Source organism: Solanum pennellii, chromosome 4, assembly GCF_001406875.1.
Source record: "Solanum pennellii chromosome 4, SPENNV200".
NCBI lineage: Eukaryota > Viridiplantae > Streptophyta > Magnoliopsida > Solanales > Solanaceae > Solanum > Solanum pennellii.
Window position 1 is genome coordinate 5,874,087 of NC_028640.1, and position 15,840 is coordinate 5,889,926.

General features: G+C 34.0%; 3 protein-coding genes across 3 annotated transcripts in view; 2 read left to right on the forward strand and 1 right to left on the reverse strand.

The window, feature by feature from the left end:
* Positions 1 to 215, reverse strand: part of LOC107016459 — a 2,054-nt gene extending 1,839 nt beyond the window's left edge. Inside the window, exon 1 of the mRNA XM_015216923.1 lies at positions 3 to 215. Coding sequence (XP_015072409.1) covers positions 3 to 215 — 213 coding nt within the window. The remainder of the gene's footprint in view (positions 1 to 2) is intronic.
* A 3,168-nt stretch (positions 216 to 3,383) lies between these two features.
* Positions 3,384 to 10,182, forward strand: LOC107018422. Its single transcript, XM_015218902.2, has 10 exons — positions 3,384 to 3,820; positions 5,770 to 5,867; positions 5,948 to 5,993; positions 6,567 to 6,649; positions 6,801 to 6,865; positions 7,811 to 7,872; positions 8,356 to 8,415; positions 8,623 to 8,655; positions 9,630 to 9,695; positions 9,936 to 10,182. The coding sequence occupies exons 1-10, from the start codon at positions 3,428 to 3,430 to the stop codon at positions 9,978 to 9,980; spliced, it is 951 nt and encodes a 316-aa protein (XP_015074388.1). The 5' UTR covers positions 3,384 to 3,427; the 3' UTR covers positions 9,981 to 10,182.
* Positions 10,183 to 12,010: 1,828 nt separating this feature from the next.
* Positions 12,011 to 15,840, forward strand: part of LOC107017734 (magnesium-chelatase subunit ChlD, chloroplastic) — a 16,307-nt gene continuing 12,477 nt past the window's right edge. The window contains exon 1 of the mRNA XM_015217977.2: positions 12,011 to 12,360. Within this exon, the coding sequence (XP_015073463.1) occupies positions 12,079 to 12,360 (282 nt within the window). The 5' untranslated portion in view covers positions 12,011 to 12,078. The remainder of the gene's footprint in view (positions 12,361 to 15,840) is intronic.

Below are 15,840 nucleotides of genomic sequence, written 5' to 3' on the forward strand. Positions count from 1 at the left end.
ACCGTCAGATATTCAATCTTCAGGCCCTCATCAAGATGATGACGAAGGAAAATCATAGCCTTCGCCTTATCTTGACTCGATGCTTCATTTCCCTGAGTAATAGTGGCATCAAGACCTTTAGCAGCCAAGTGAATCTCAGCATCGAGTACCCATGAAAGATAATTCTTTCCAGAAATATCTAATGCCACAAACTCAAGTTTGGATAAATTCGACATAATTAAAATTATGAGAGAATATGTGAATTAAATAAAAATATTTATATAATACCTTTGCGAGTAGCAATTTCGTGCTGATAACGTGTTGTAAAGAAAGCTCAGAATATAAGAAGAAAAAGACAAGAAGTATAAGATAGGGGAGATAATTTTCTTATTCAAGTGTGTCATACAATGGTGAATGATATCTCTATTTATAGTGTTGAGATATCATAGTCAAATGTCACCTTGAAATTTTACATAGTTATCATCAAGGTTCATATCACCTTGAAATCTTATCACATTGGAAACACTAACACATGAGTCCAATTAATTGTTGGATAACTCTAATGGATCATCCACATATATAATGGATTTACAACAAGTAAGTAGTACATATTATTTAATCAATGTTAAATTATCATGTGATGTATATAGAAGACGCATATTCTATATTTTATTGATATGATATATATACTGATATAATTTCTTAATTAAACGAAAAAGTCTTATTAGTTATTATTAGAATTGTAGTGTGGTAATTGAGCTTCATATATACTGAATTATTTGGGTACAAAATTACAATTATACTAGGCAAAATACACATATTTTTAATTATTGTACTAATACAATTATTATTTTAGTTTATAAGATATACAAGATGAAAAAGGTTGTTTAGGAATTTCAGTGTCATAAAAAAATGAGGGTCTTTTACTTAAACCCAATAAAGTATGGATAAGGTGATTTCGATTTTCCTTTATTCTTTGTAAATTGGTTCATTTTTAGAAATTATTTTTTCTTTGGAAAAATGTACTAGTACGAAATAAAATATTTTTTTACTCCTTTAGTTCATTCCTTTGTCCACTTTACTAAAAATAAATATTTATATTTATTTGTCTAATTATAGAAAATGTAAAATAATCTATCACTTGGTTTTAAAATTATTCTTACTACTATATTTATTTTTAATGCATTTTTTAAAATATAAATTTATTATATTCACATTAATACGATAAATTTCTTATTTTATTAATTATTTTCAAAGTCAAATATAAAGAAGTAAAATAAACAAAAGCGTACTCATTATTTGTTAGATTTTTGATATGATATTATTTCGATTGAGGTAAAACTTACTCGTATTAGGTGTTTATATCAATTCAATACATGTGCCATGTGTTTAAATTTATAATTTATTTTACTCAATCTTAATTAATTAACATGTGTTTTACTTAATTAAATCACACAAAAATAAAAGTTACATTAATTTAATATAAACATCGATACAAATAAATTTTTTCCTTTATATTGTTATGAAAAAAGAATAGATAAATTTGTATCTTTTTACTCAAATGGCTAGGAATAAATGAGTCCCTTCATTTCATGTCGTAATTCTATTAATTATACAAGAGTAAATTCTTATTTTAATCTACCATACTTTAGTGAATTAATAAAATAAATATATATTTACGAACTAATGTTAAATAAAAGAAGTTCGAGGTACATCGATACATTAAATATTTATTGATTGGTATCACATGTTTAGTGTAAATAATTTATTTATCATAAATTGAAATTAAAATATGAATAGATTAACGTCAAGTACACTTTTGAGGTGTATTTTTTAAGTATTATTTTTATATCTTTTTAATATCGTGTGTGATTTTTGTTGTATATTTTAAGATTTGATAGGATTTTCTTGATTATTTTGGTTCGTTTTTTTTCCCTTTATCGTTTCAAATCTAACAAATTGAATAATCAATTAAGTATAAATATGAAAACCAAAATTAAAGGACCATGTTTGTTGACCTAGAAATTGTGTATAGGAAGTTTCTTCTCTTGGGAGATGTTTGGTGTTTAGCAATGTACTCATGGCGTATACTAATTAGAGCAATTGCTAATATGTCTATGAAGGAGCCAAGACTTGAATAAGAATTGTGAGAGGTAATTTCGAACATTTTTAAATTGTGGTGGAGTTACATTAGAAATATTATCACGTTCATTTTTTCTTAGTGATAAATGTTTTGGCAAGACATTATCCAAGTGAATGTGTTGTAATTTATGTTATTCGTAAATGACGTAGTCTTAATTGACAAAATGTGCAATGAAGTTAATGATAGACTATATGCATGAAGACAAGCCTTAAAGTTTAAAGGTTTCAAGTTAAGTAGAAATAAAACATAGTACACAATATGGAACTTTAATGATGTAACACATAAGGAAGACGAGGAAGTGAACATCAATGAACAAGTCATATTCAATAGAAAAAATCTCAAGTATTTCGAGTCCATGAATAAGGTGACACGAAGATCAATGTTCATGTTGAACAACATATTAGAGTAGTGTACATGTGTGAATAAAGGCTCGTAGCCGAGGGTAGGTGCGATAAAAATGTGTAGCCAAGTTTTAATAAGTTATACACAGTGATGCTTAGACCAATGTTGTTATATGAGACATAGTGTTTCCGGTCAAGAACGTCCATTTCATGCTTAGGTGGATGTCTGATCATATTAAAAGAGAGATTATTAGTAACAAAGTTATACAGAGAAATATAAATGTATCTTTGATGGTCAACAAGATGAAGAAAGCGAGGTTGAAATGGTTCGAATATGTAAAGAAGAGGTGTGTGCATGCGCTATTAAGAAGGTGGGAGATGTTTGCTATAATTGGAGTTAAGAGAAGTCGAGTTAATATAAATGAGAACGTAAGGGAAGGAAGGGGAGGGAAAGTGACTTGAATGCGAGGTGATTAGACAGAAAATAACACATTTTCAATTTATTAAGGATATGATCCTAAATAAAAAAGTATGAAGGTCAATGATAAATGTAATATGACAACACATGTCCGTTTATTATCGCATCAACTTGTGAGAGTGGTAGGAGGTTAGCCTCTTCTTCGCTTCTCCTTATAAGTAGTATTATCAGTAATCATGTTATTTGCACATATTATTTTATCGTCTTATAGCACCCTATTACTTTTTTTTTTTGATTTAAATGTTTATTAGAAACAGTCTTTTTATTTCGAAAAACTCTACCTAAATTCACTAGCGAAATTACACTGACTATTTAAACTCGAAAGGATAAAAAATTGTGTATTGTATACTCAAGGGACTATTTTGAACTTACCCTAAAAAAATGATCCATTTTTGTCATTTTTTCAATTTTGTTAATCCTCCAAATTTGTAGCAAAAGAAAATAAAATATCTGAAGTGTTATCATCTCTGTAAGAGCAAAACAACAATGGCTTCCTCCTCAGCTTCTTCTTCTTCTTCAAATCTCTCTGCAATTTTCCCAAATTCTTCATCATTCAATTCCCAAATTACCCATCTATTCCCAATCCAATCTTCTTATTTCAGCAAAAATTACAGAAAAAATGCACTAAAATTTTCATCATTATCTTGCTCTGCAGCGAAACAACAAACTGGACCAGTGAAGAAACGTACATCTACCAATAATACTAAGAAGAAAAAGAAACCCATTTCCAATTTCGAAAGCGATGTTGAAGTTGAAGAAAAAGGGTTACAGTCTTCTGAGACGTACCATCCTTTGCCGCTACCTAAACCCCCAGCTGGGTTTGTTTTGGATGAGCAGGGTAGAGTTCTCATGGCTTCCAATAAGCGTATTGCTACAATCGTGAGTTTTTCTTTTACTGATATAAGCTGCTAAACTTTGGTTAATAGTATGCTATATGTGGAGTTTAAGTTTTATGCACGGATAGTCTGGTTACTTAGAAGCAAATTTCAGGTAAATATGTGCACTAACATGGGTCGATAGCTAAAGTACAAGGGGTGTTGTGGAAATAGATGAGATTGCTCCATCCTTAACGAGAAGTTTGGGATTGAGCTTGAAGTAGTGGTAGAGCTAAAATTTTCACTAAGTGGTTTTAAAATATGAAGAATTAAACATAAGGGGTTCGGCATCTAGTGTATATACATAAATAATAATTTTAACCGCGTATAAATAGTGTAATTTTCCATTGAAGTAGGTTTGGGTGAACACCCTTGGCCTTGCACGTAAGGGGTTCGGCATCTAGTGCATATACATAAAAAATAATTTAAACCATGTATCAATAGTGTAATTTCCATTGAAGTAGGTTTGGATGTCCTTGGCCCTATCTGACCTGAAGAATGGAAAAATCCCTGGTTGGGAGCCTCTGCCCTTTAATGGGCTCTATATGGTGAAAATCTAGATTAGTCGGGTACTTGGGCTAGTAGGTACTAGATATGAGATGATAACACAAAAAACATGGGTTGGTAACTAACACCAAAGTGGGTGTGGTGGGATGAATGAGAGTCTGCACCCTTAATGAGACATCTTGGATTTGAGCTTGAAGAATGGAGAAATCCCTGCTAGGAGCCTCCACCCTTTAATGGGCTCTATATGGTGGGAATCAGGATTAGTTGGGCACTTAAAGGTTCTTGCTTCGACAAAAAACATGGGTCTGTACCTAGGAAAAGAGGAAGGATAACTTGTTGGTGCATGGTGAGTTGCAATGATGGTGTAAAAATTATTTAAATTGTTCAGTATATATAATATAAAAAATATATTTGGAAATGGCCGAATTATGTGACATAGTATCTGTTAGGGACAAAAATCTGTAGTAATGACACTATATCTATATGTTTATGTTCTGTGGCAGAAAGGGTGAAACGACGTGCTAGTAGAATATGCAGTCTCTTCTCTTATGCTTTTCAATGATAGGATAATACTGCAAATTATGGGAAGTTAAGAACTTGCAAATGACATAATGAATGGCTCTGAAGACTATTTGCATTACTTACATTAACTTACTTCCTTAGGGAATTGGACGAAGACCTTGAAGATCTCAATCCCTTGACATCGCTAATTGCGTGACCAGTAATTGGAAGTATTTGGGAATGATTTCCAGTATTAAAAAGAGAGGGTAGGAAAACACGTTTAATTGATCTAACCAGATAAGGGCAATTTCTGGATAATAATCAAGTAAAGTCATTATGGCCTTCAGTGTCTTCAATTAAACTGAAAAAAGGAGTATAATACACCTTGAATTCGGAGAAAACTCAACAAATAATTGCTACATTACATACCTTTGGCACTCCGTCAATATGAGAAATGCAAGAGTTCATTGACGGAAAAGACCTGATGACAGGGAACATAAAGACAGTTCTTTCTTTTTTGTCTTTCTTCCTTTATTTTTTCTTTTGAAGTAAGAGAAGTAAGAGAGTTCAGTCTGTCATGGTCAATCTAACTAAGGTCCTAGCAGAGTTCTCTGGTGAGGACAGTATTACATTTAAAAAAGCTCATCCCTTCTGAGGTCTTACAGGATTTAGTAGATTTTACAAAAGGGTGGAGAAAATGCATGTTTAACTGTGCTTGGTTTTTAATCTCCCAAAGTTGAAAGCATCTCTGTGGATACATAACAACGTCCATTACCTCTTAATGGGATTTCAATGTATGCAACCACCTAAGATGACTTCTATCATCTTCTCAAGTTTGACTTGTATGAGCAACTTCCTTACAAGTTCATGTGCTAGTCTATTTTCTTCTGTATTTTTCTCTATTTTATCTCCGTCAATTAATTTATCTAAAGGGCTCAAAAACAGGTTGATTCTACCAACAATTTCCCACTGGAATGTGTCATCAGGAGGGTTTTTAGAAGCACACGAGGAGATGAATGTCTATTACTTTGTCCTGTTGATATGTAAGTGAGGTTTGCAGCCATTATTTGATGTCTTTTCCTTTTTCTGGTGGTACATTAAATCAATGAAACTGTCTCTGCAGGCCTGTTCAGATCTTAAAGAGCACAAATGTCGAGGGGTGGTCTGCTGTATGTCTTAACTAAACTTGTTTTACCATTGTGTTTGTGGAACTGGAAACATTCTAGAGAGAATCTTGTTTGTCTATCTAATTTCTTTCTTAACAAATGATCTGTGTTCAAATGGAGTTAGGTCCAAAGTCCATATCTTAACATGGTATGAAAGCCAAACCCCTCAATCTACATTGTTGTGTTCCTCAATGTTGGGCCCCATAACCTGTGCTTCAGTTAAGTCCAAGCATGTGGGGGAGTGTTAAGTCCCACATTGGTTGGGTTATGTCTCCTTATATAATCCTGGACAATCCTCCCTGATGAGCTAGAGGTTGAGTTAAGCCCAAGGACCATATCTTAACACATCAAAATTTCCTGATGCTTTCTTTGTTCCAACAGTAACATGAGCTGGATGCCTTTCTTTGTTTGTTTAACTAAAAAATTCTGTTAGGGCTATTTCCATTATCTACTGGTGTTCCAATCTGTGAAAGAAGTCAGAATGCACGCATCTCTTAGAAATTAAAAAGAGAATAAGGAGCTATTACATATTGATATCATAATTAATTATTATCAATTTATATGACTGCTGTGTAGGTAAGCGATGAAGAAGTTGAAGCTATCCTACCCACTGCAGCCTATGCTCTAGCCAAGATACACATGCATCTGGTGTACAGTGGGTATAATCTCTAGAACTTCGATATTCATATCTGCTTTATCTAAAATAAAACTTCGATTGTCAAGCCTGGTTGTTTTTTAATCTCAATTATCTTCCTTGCATGTATCAAAATCTGATTTCTTTTCTGATATCATCTAGCTATTTCGTATCAGATTCTGTTACACAGCACGAGGAGGATGTTGCTACACAGAGGATGACATATTTGAATTTAGAACAGGCAAGGTTCTTGTCTTCATGAAGCTGCGTGTTACTGCCGTCATATTGTTACTACCTCCGGTCCAATTTAAATGTTGTTTAGCTTTCAAAGTTGGTCCAAAATAAGTGTGATGCAGGAAACCAAGAAGGCATTATTTTTTGATTTTTCTTGCAAATCTTCCTCTACTTTGATTTAAAAAGCCTTGGGAGAGATGAGGAGTAATTTGAATTTTGAAGAGATAAGAAGGGTAACTTAGTCAAATGACCCATATAGTTTTCTTAATGGTGTGTCAAAACTGTAAACGATATTAAACTGGACCTAGGGTGGTATTGCTGAAGCTTTTCCGACCTTTTCTTTGCGTTAAATGTTAGAATAAAATGCATATAAATCCATGCTAGATACTTTCTTCTTCTTGCTAAATCAATACTATAATTCATTGCCCTCTTGTTGTGCATTAGTCAATTGTAAAATTCCGACAGAAGATGAAGCATGACTTAGCACAGATGTCATTCTTACTTGCTGGCGCAACTTTTAACGTGCACTCATGGCAGTTATTATTCTAGAGGTTGTCTATTTAGTGATTTATCTGATAATGTGAACCTTAAGATGTCTGATGCTCCTATACTGATGAAGGGAACAAAAAGAGTGTTGCTGCTCATGGACAATTCACATGTGGTTATTAAAATTCGGATCTCTTAGACGATGATTAATGTTTTTGTTGTTCTTATACAAGCTGAGATGTTTGCAACAACATTCTAATAACTTTGTCAATATTATAATCCCTATGATTTTTTGGTTTTCTAGTCATTGGTAAATTGTGGATCTGATCAATTCTTTTGTATCTGATCTAGATCTGTCATTGTATGTTAGAATGAAGCTTGTTTGTTAATGTGCGTAATGTATCTTTTCTTTGTTCTGAAAAATATCGAAAGAATTCAATTCATTCTCAAGGTTGTTGGTTTTCAGATGATGGTGATGATGTAGATGGCTTGCCAAGTGAAGGAATAGAAATTACATGCTTCCACATGGTAAATTATCAATTGTCATTGTATTTAACGATCATTATTAACCTGAGATAATAATTGAACAATAATGTGTTGTCTGAACTTATGTACTTCAACTTGTGGACAACTACTGCAGTACTGCTCCTTTTTATTTGTCTTGATTGCTGGTAAAACCCATTTTATATCCCTTTGCTATATGTTGTATTCAGTAACCTTCAAATTTTTGAATTACTCTTCTGTTCAAATTAATGGTGGAACTTTCAACTCTCTTTATCGGTTCTATTGATATTTCAGTTGACAGATATTTTCTATTTTTATAAAACCATGTTAAGTGGGTCATTCTGTTCACTCTTCCAAGTCAGTTCTGATTCTTGTTGTCACTGTTCACATTTTTTTAATGAATTCCTAAGCAGCTCAAAAGCTGTCTTTGTGTCCCTCATCTTAAGCGGTTCGTTGCCAAAATATTATCTAATGTATCTTGTCTTGATATTGATTTCCTTACCACAGGATGGTTCCCACTATATGATTTATACACCTTCGGACCCACTTCTCTTTGTTGCAGTGAAGGTAAAGAGTCATCTCTCATTTGTATATAGAAGTTCTGCATTCATCCCTAATTCTAAAAGCTATTTCATCTTTTCTTATGTCCAGTATGCTTTGCCGGCCGGTTTCACCTCCTGTTATTTCACTTGTTTCAATTTTGATAATTTGCATTTTATTTTACCCTGCTCTTATAATTTTATGAAAATTCCTTTGTCTAACTTATTATTGCAGGGCAAAGATGGTCTATTGCAGATTGCTGACGATGTAAGTACTGAAATTCCCCTCATGGCCTGTTTATATCTTTTCATTTGCGACTTGTTGCTACAACTTTTTTTCCTTACTGACTACAGATACATGTATGAGTATTTATTATGTTCACACTTATTTTGAGCTTCATCCCACACTGATAAAGAACCCCCTTAGCTCCAACAAAAAGTTTTTTATCAGCAAGAAGTTGCGAATTGAAGGAAAACTTTTGTTAAAACAATAGAAGTGTAGGGAAGACGTTGGTGGCATTGTGACGGGTGATATTCTGTTTTTCTAACTTCTTAAGGAGAGAAGAGAGAAGCTAAGGTGGTGGTTGTGTGTGTGTGTGTAACAGTAAGTTTCTATTTAACATTTGTACAAAGTAAGAAGACCACCACTCGCAGAGTAAAACCGATAGAGAGAGAAAAGGTGATATAATGGCTGTAAAGGATGTTATCCTAAAAGGAACAGTGGGAAATAGTTGAAAGCTTTTCTGCAGATAAAGCACCGTAGCCTGTTGACATCACACTTACTTTCTTCAACAATGAAGGGTGATGGTATGAGGACAAATCGACAATACAAGCTCACCGTGAATAAACTTTCTTATGTAATAAAGCCCCAAATAAGGGTAAAGCAGAACCATCAAAGGTTACAGACTTGTTGAGTCTAGTAGCAAACGTTCATAAGATTATTATTGCTAAGGTTCTCTCGATAGATCAAAGAAGGTACTAGACAAGGCACCTCAACCTCTATGAAATCGGAACACATTTGTTGAAGGGTAGACGAATCTTAGATAAGGCATATGCTTTATTTAAGAAAGGTGCCATGAAACAAACGCTTAACAACAGAAATATGAATTTAACAGTCATAGGTATATTGCACCTGAGTGATTTCGCGTGCAGTCTCTGCTTCTTGACTGTACACTTCTCTCTTAGCTTGATTTTCCCAGTTAGAATATTATGTTACAATGTCTGTCTACTTCCCTTCAACAGGAACTCTTGGAAGACCCGGCCATCATCAGCGCCATAGACGAGGAGACTGAATTTAACGCCTTAGTGGTATGTACATTATGCTTTAGTTCACATATGCTACTCCCTCCGTTTAAAAAAGATTGCCTCTTTCCTTTTTCTGCAACTCTTTAGTTTCTACGTTTATTAGTTTAAGATCTCACAATATTCAGAAGTCTGTTACTTTCTTAAACTACGTGTCAAGTCAAAACCGGACAAACATTGAAATGGAGGGGAGTAAACTTCTTTTTTTCAACCACTGAATGTTCTAATTGATATCTCATTTTGCAGGAAGAAGAGGCTGCACTTCTTGAATCATTGTTGGGGGAAAGATGATCATTTATCTGAATTGCTTTAGGTTTTGATATTTTGGATATTCTTTGTTGTATTATATTTTGATTTGTGTATAGTTAAATTAATCTGCTAAACGGACTATTTTGTCCCTTGATCTACTCAATGACAAATGTAGCTTATTAGCTCGATGGGTTCAACTGGACCCAATATTTTGATACGGAATATAAATATATTTTTCTGCTCATTTCTAATTGCACTTATTTTTATGCGATGGACAAAAGTAAATTGTCTATGTAGTGGAATGGAATGTGGAATAACAGTTACGTATATTCACATTATCAAGATTAAGATATTTAATTAGAGAGAATAGACCCTTTTAAAGTTTCTAAGCAAGTATTACAGTAATAAATATTTGCTTATACTCTTCACATAGTTTGGTAGTTAATTTGGAAGTGTGTTGTGCAAATATTAATGTATAGATGAGCAATATTATGCTTGATAATTGATTAGGAAATATGTTATTAAAATGTGTATATAATTTAATCGGAAAAGGGCCTAAAATACCTTCAAAGTATTGAAAATGGTACAAAATTATCCTCCGTCCACCTATTGGCTCCAAAATATCCTTTCCACTCACCTATTGAGTCCAAAATACCCTTGTCATCCACCTTTTGGTTCAAAATTGACCACTTATTTAACGGTTTTATATATAAACTATTTAAATATGTTTTTAATACGTGACACTCAACTATTTGTTATAACTTAACTTATTAGTATAATTTATAAATCAATTCACTACCCACCCATTAATAATTAAACCCCTCTAAATTAATAAACCTATCACATTATTAATGCAACAACAAATTAGCTACTGCCAATTGAGTGTTTTTAAAAATTTGAGGCGAAAATATCTACAGAAGTAAATTATCATACATTCAAGTGTCTAAATAAAAATTATCGATAAACTTAAAAGTCTGACTATGTTCATCTTTATTATTCTTGCGTCTCAATTATGTGATGTAAGTTCATAGGTAACTTTTTTTCAAAATAATATACTAAGGTTTTAAAACAAATCATAATTTTTTATAAAATTATATTTAAAAAAAGTGCATGAATCAATTCGGGATGTATTACTTCTTTACCTTTAATCATAAATTTCTAATTCAATTTTAAAAGAAAGTGTCCTCGTAAATAAGCTGCTCAACCTAAATTTAATTGGGGCTTGATTCGGACTCGAATAATTTTGGATGTCATTTTCAGGAATCTATAATTTCATCGTGTTTTAGTAGTGTTTATGACGATTTTGATATTATAATTGGATTATTAATTGAGTGAGGTTTAGTTAGTAATGAGTGAGTAGTGGGTTAGTTTATAAATTATATTATGACCAATAGTTGAATGCCAAGTATTTTAAAAAATATATAAAGAGTTTAATTTTAAAACAATTAAAAAATGGTCAATTTTGAATCCAAAGGTGGATGAGAAGGGTATTTTGGAGCCAATAGGTGGATGAAAAGGGCATATTGGAGCCAATAGGTGGATGAAGGGTAATTTTGTACCATTTTCAATACTTTAAGGGTATTTTAGGCCCTTTTCCGTAATTTAATTAGGTGTTTGGCACCAATAATAGCTAATACATGTATAGCTGATGAAAAAATTTATGCATTCGTTTATTCATGATAGAAGGTGAAATAAGTATTACCTAAATTACCAACAAGGATTGTGTTAAGTACTTTTTCATCCTTAACTGAGGGGTCAGGGGTCTTGGGCTTGAGTTTTCTTGTGTATGGAGTCGCCTTTGTTATGGAGCCACTTTACTTTTAATGTGAAACTTTTCAGCGTGAATTCGAATTTAATCAGACTTCAATGTTGATATCGAACACTAAACGGGAAATTCAAAAAAAAAAAAGTATACGTGGCCCATTTATGACCACTCTTCCACCTTCCTTACTCTTAACGGGTCCCCATATTCTATTATTGTACCTCATAACCCGTTTCACAACTTGACCCGAACGGGTCAAACCCGTTAACCCGGAGAACAGAAAATCAAACAAGATAAAAAAATAGATAACAGAAACTCAAAAAGTGCTGAAGAACACTCAAACTCTGAGCTAAAATTCTTCAAATGCTATAAACAAAAATGGCGTTTTCTTCTTCATTTTGTACTTCAACTGTAACATATACATCACTATCAAGTTCTCAGTCATCAACATTTTTCACATATTTGAAACCATGCCCAATTCTATCTTCAACTTGTTTTCCGAATCGAAAACGGTTGAAATTTCGGTTTAGTATAAATGCTACTGCTACTATTGATTCACCTAATGGAGCTGTTGTTGCTGAAGCAGAAGAACCGGAAAAGAAACCCCAGAATAATTCTTTTGGTAGACAGTATTTTCCTCTAGCTGCTGTTGTTGGACAGGTATAATACACATTTGCTCTAATTTTTATGTTATGGCCCATTGCAGGGTGTCGGAATTTAGCTGAGGCGAATCTATGATTTCGAGAACATCGTAAAAATTGATATACTTGTTCCACTAGCTAAATAACTCAATATTGGAGAATCTTAGTAGCTTTGTTGGTTGACTACCTGAACTTTCACTTTGTTGCTGAGGTTCGATTTTCCACATGGTAATCCCCTCCACATTTCCCCTACCGCCCAAAAGAAAACTCAATATCCAACAATTGCACTGTTTAGACTTATATGACGAGTGCCAATATATAATATTATACCAATTTTAGAAAATATATACATAAAATACGTAGTTATTAAGGAGAAACCACAAGTTCATGTGCCCCATATTTTAGGTTATAAATTCGCCCTTGTTTAAATGGGGAGAGGATGTGGGGATTATATACAGTTGGGGCTCTCCCACCTTAATAACTAGCTTTTGGTGTGTGGTTCTCCTTGAGTTAATATTAGTCATAACTACCCACCATCATTTATGCCCACTGTTCCATGGATGCTTAAGCTGGTATTGCGGTGTTAGCCTGGGGAAAGAGCTACCTATTTGTGGAAGAGTGAAAGATACATAGTGTAGAGCCATCAAGGTTGATAGATGTGAGCTTGATGGTTTATTATGGTCCATTGCAAGGTATGGGACTTGAGTTCCACATCGGTTAAAATAGAGAGCTTATGTAGGGCTTATATAGCCTTGGGATCTCCCACCTTAATGGCTATCTTTTAGGGTGTGGTTCTCCCTAGGTTGATCATTTTAACTGTTTGCTACTTGCTTATATGAATAGATGCAGTACCTTTGATGTGTTAATAGAATAAATTTAGTACAAGATGATTTGAAATGAGCTATAATGAAGAAGTGAGGATTCATTTAGTGGAATCCTAACTTGTTTGAGACTGAAATGTCTAGTAGTAGTAGTGGTGGTTATAGAATATTACTTAGATAGATATTGGCACCCATGTCGGATCCTCCACTAATGTTGACACGCACCTGTCGACAGATCAAGCAATGTAGGACTTGTAGTGTATTAGCTACCGGTTCAACAGAATTCGTGAAAAACTTGTAAACAAATATTAAATTTTGAACATATAATTTTTGAAATTACTATAAGTTTATTGCTAAGAACCTTTTAAGGTTGAAACTATCAAGTTTAAATCTTAGAACCTCCTTTGGTGTTATATCGTGTAAACACTAGCAGATGTGAATTCCATAAGCTTCTAATGCTTGGTAGTGACTTCTGGTAGTAATTGTTTATCTATATCTACATTAATCTAGGTTAATGTTGTTAGAAATGTACAAGTATGAGGCTTGGTTTGAATCCATAATAATATGAAGTTGCCTCAAAGAATCTCTCTAAAGGACCAATCCCTTGTTTGTAACTTGTAACTAGGGCTGGGCATAATATGGTTCAAACCGAAAAAACCGGCCGAACCGATTTATTTTTAATTTCGGTTTCGGTTATTTCGGTCGGTTTCGGTTTTGAATTTTTACATTTCAGTATATCGGTTTGGTTTTTAGATTTGAAAATTCGGTTAACCGAAAAACCGAAATTATATATATATATATATATATAATTGTTACCCCATAACTCATAAGTCCATAACCCATTCCTAATCCTCCCATGCGGCCCATACTATTATTCTCAGCAGTCAGCCCAAGTCCAACTACATAAATTCCTATTACTCTTACTCAGCAGTCAACCCAAGCCCAACTATCCAAATTCCTAACCCAAATATCCAATTACCCAAGCCAATTTCCTATCAATTGATAAATGATAAATCCCTAAATCCCTAAATTAACATCATACAAAATTACAAGCACACACACACCGACATCGACCAGTGACGTCGTCGGTAACGCTGACCAGCCACGCCGTCCGTAACGCCGCCACGCCGGTCACTACGCAGACGCAGTCAGCCAGTCACGAGTGACGAGACTCACGACCCACGCAGGCCACGCTGTCACGCAGATACGCAGGCCGCAGCCCGCAGCAGCAGCACACGCTAACGTCGGTCGCCGGCTCGCCGACCGCCGCCACGTCGGTCTCACTCATCTCGAGTCTCTGTCTTCACGCTGCTCGCAATTCGCAGCAGGTCGCCGTTGCCGTGGCCGTCGCAGAAGCAACAGTGCCGCACGTCGCCGTCGCAGCAGCAGCAGTGCCGCACATCCATCCTGCAATCTCAAAGGTAATGAAAGTAGTTAACTAATATGTTGAATCCAGAGACTTCAATTGCAGTCGTTAACTAATTGTTGAAAAAATTATTCGAAAGAGTTAACCACCTTTCAATGAAGGGCATTTTTTTTTATCAAATAAGTGTGTATCTTTGTCAATTAGTTTCTTTTTTTTTTGTCTACTGTCGTTGTTATGCTGTTTTGATTCATCATCTGTAGGTGATATATGATTACTCTACTTTAATAATTAAAAGTATGTCTTTATCCAACTTAAATAGATTTGAGGCAAAACTAAATGAACTCCACTTCATTTCATTCATGTCAATCATTTTCACAAGAGATTGAAGTAGCTAAAGAATCATATGAGCTTCATATATCACAGTTGTAAATGTGCTCTTGCATTTGATTTTATTGTTTGTTTCCTTGTAAGTTGTAACAAAGTTGAGGGGCGAGGGCTATTGTGAGGCCTGATCCTTGTAACTTTGTTGATTGTTGTTCTTGTTGTTTGTTTCACTTTTGTATAGATGACACAAACTGGAAGTAAGGGAAGTGAAAGTGGAGCTTCAAATGAGAGCATACCTTACACCTCATCTCCCAATGAGGTTAAAGTTGATGTTGATACTTCAAAGAAAAGAAAAACCATGGAACCTAGAGCTAATTGTTGGAAGCATTTTGAAAAGTTCACCGATGAAAATGGAGCTAGTAAAGCCAAATGCAAGTATTGTGCAAAAGCTTATGCAGCTTCCACATATCTAATGGTACGTCATCAATGAATACTCATATGAGAACATGTCCTAAATTTCCTCGTGACACCGTAGATAAAGGTCAAAATCTAATTAATTTTCGACCATCTTCAACGGGAGCAAAGGAAGGGGTCATTAGCACTTGGAAATTTGACCAAGCACAAAGTAGGAAAGCTTTAGCCAAAATGATAATTGTTGACGAGCTACCATTTAGTTTTGTTGAGAAAAAGGGTTTTAAAAACTTCATGAGAGTTACAATGCCGCAATTTCATATTCCTTCTCGTAGAACTGTGACGAGAGATTGTTATGAACTATACCTTGAAGAAAAAAAACTTTTGAAGAAGGTTTTCAAAGAAGCACGTCCAAGAGTTCGTCTTACAACAGATACTTGGACCTCTATACAAAAAATAAACTACATGTGTTTGACAGCCCACTTTATAGATAGAAATTGGATTTTGCATAAAAGAATAATAAATTTGTCCTATTTCTAGTCATAAGGGCGTGGATATGGCGGCTTGCATTACTAAT

Bases quoted from the DNA above. Each gene is read 5' to 3' on its own strand.
- LOC107018422 (XM_015218902.2), top strand. From the start codon at position 3,428: ATGGCTTCCTCCTCAGCTTCTTCTTCTTCTTCAAATCTCTCTGCAATT. The intron at 8,656-9,629 runs GTAAGTACTGAA...TCCCTTCAACAG, and splicing joins TATTGCAGATTGCTGACGAT to GAACTCTTGGAAGACCCGGC. The intron at 9,696-9,935 runs GTATGTACATTA...CTCATTTTGCAG, and splicing joins CTGAATTTAACGCCTTAGTG to GAAGAAGAGGCTGCACTTCT.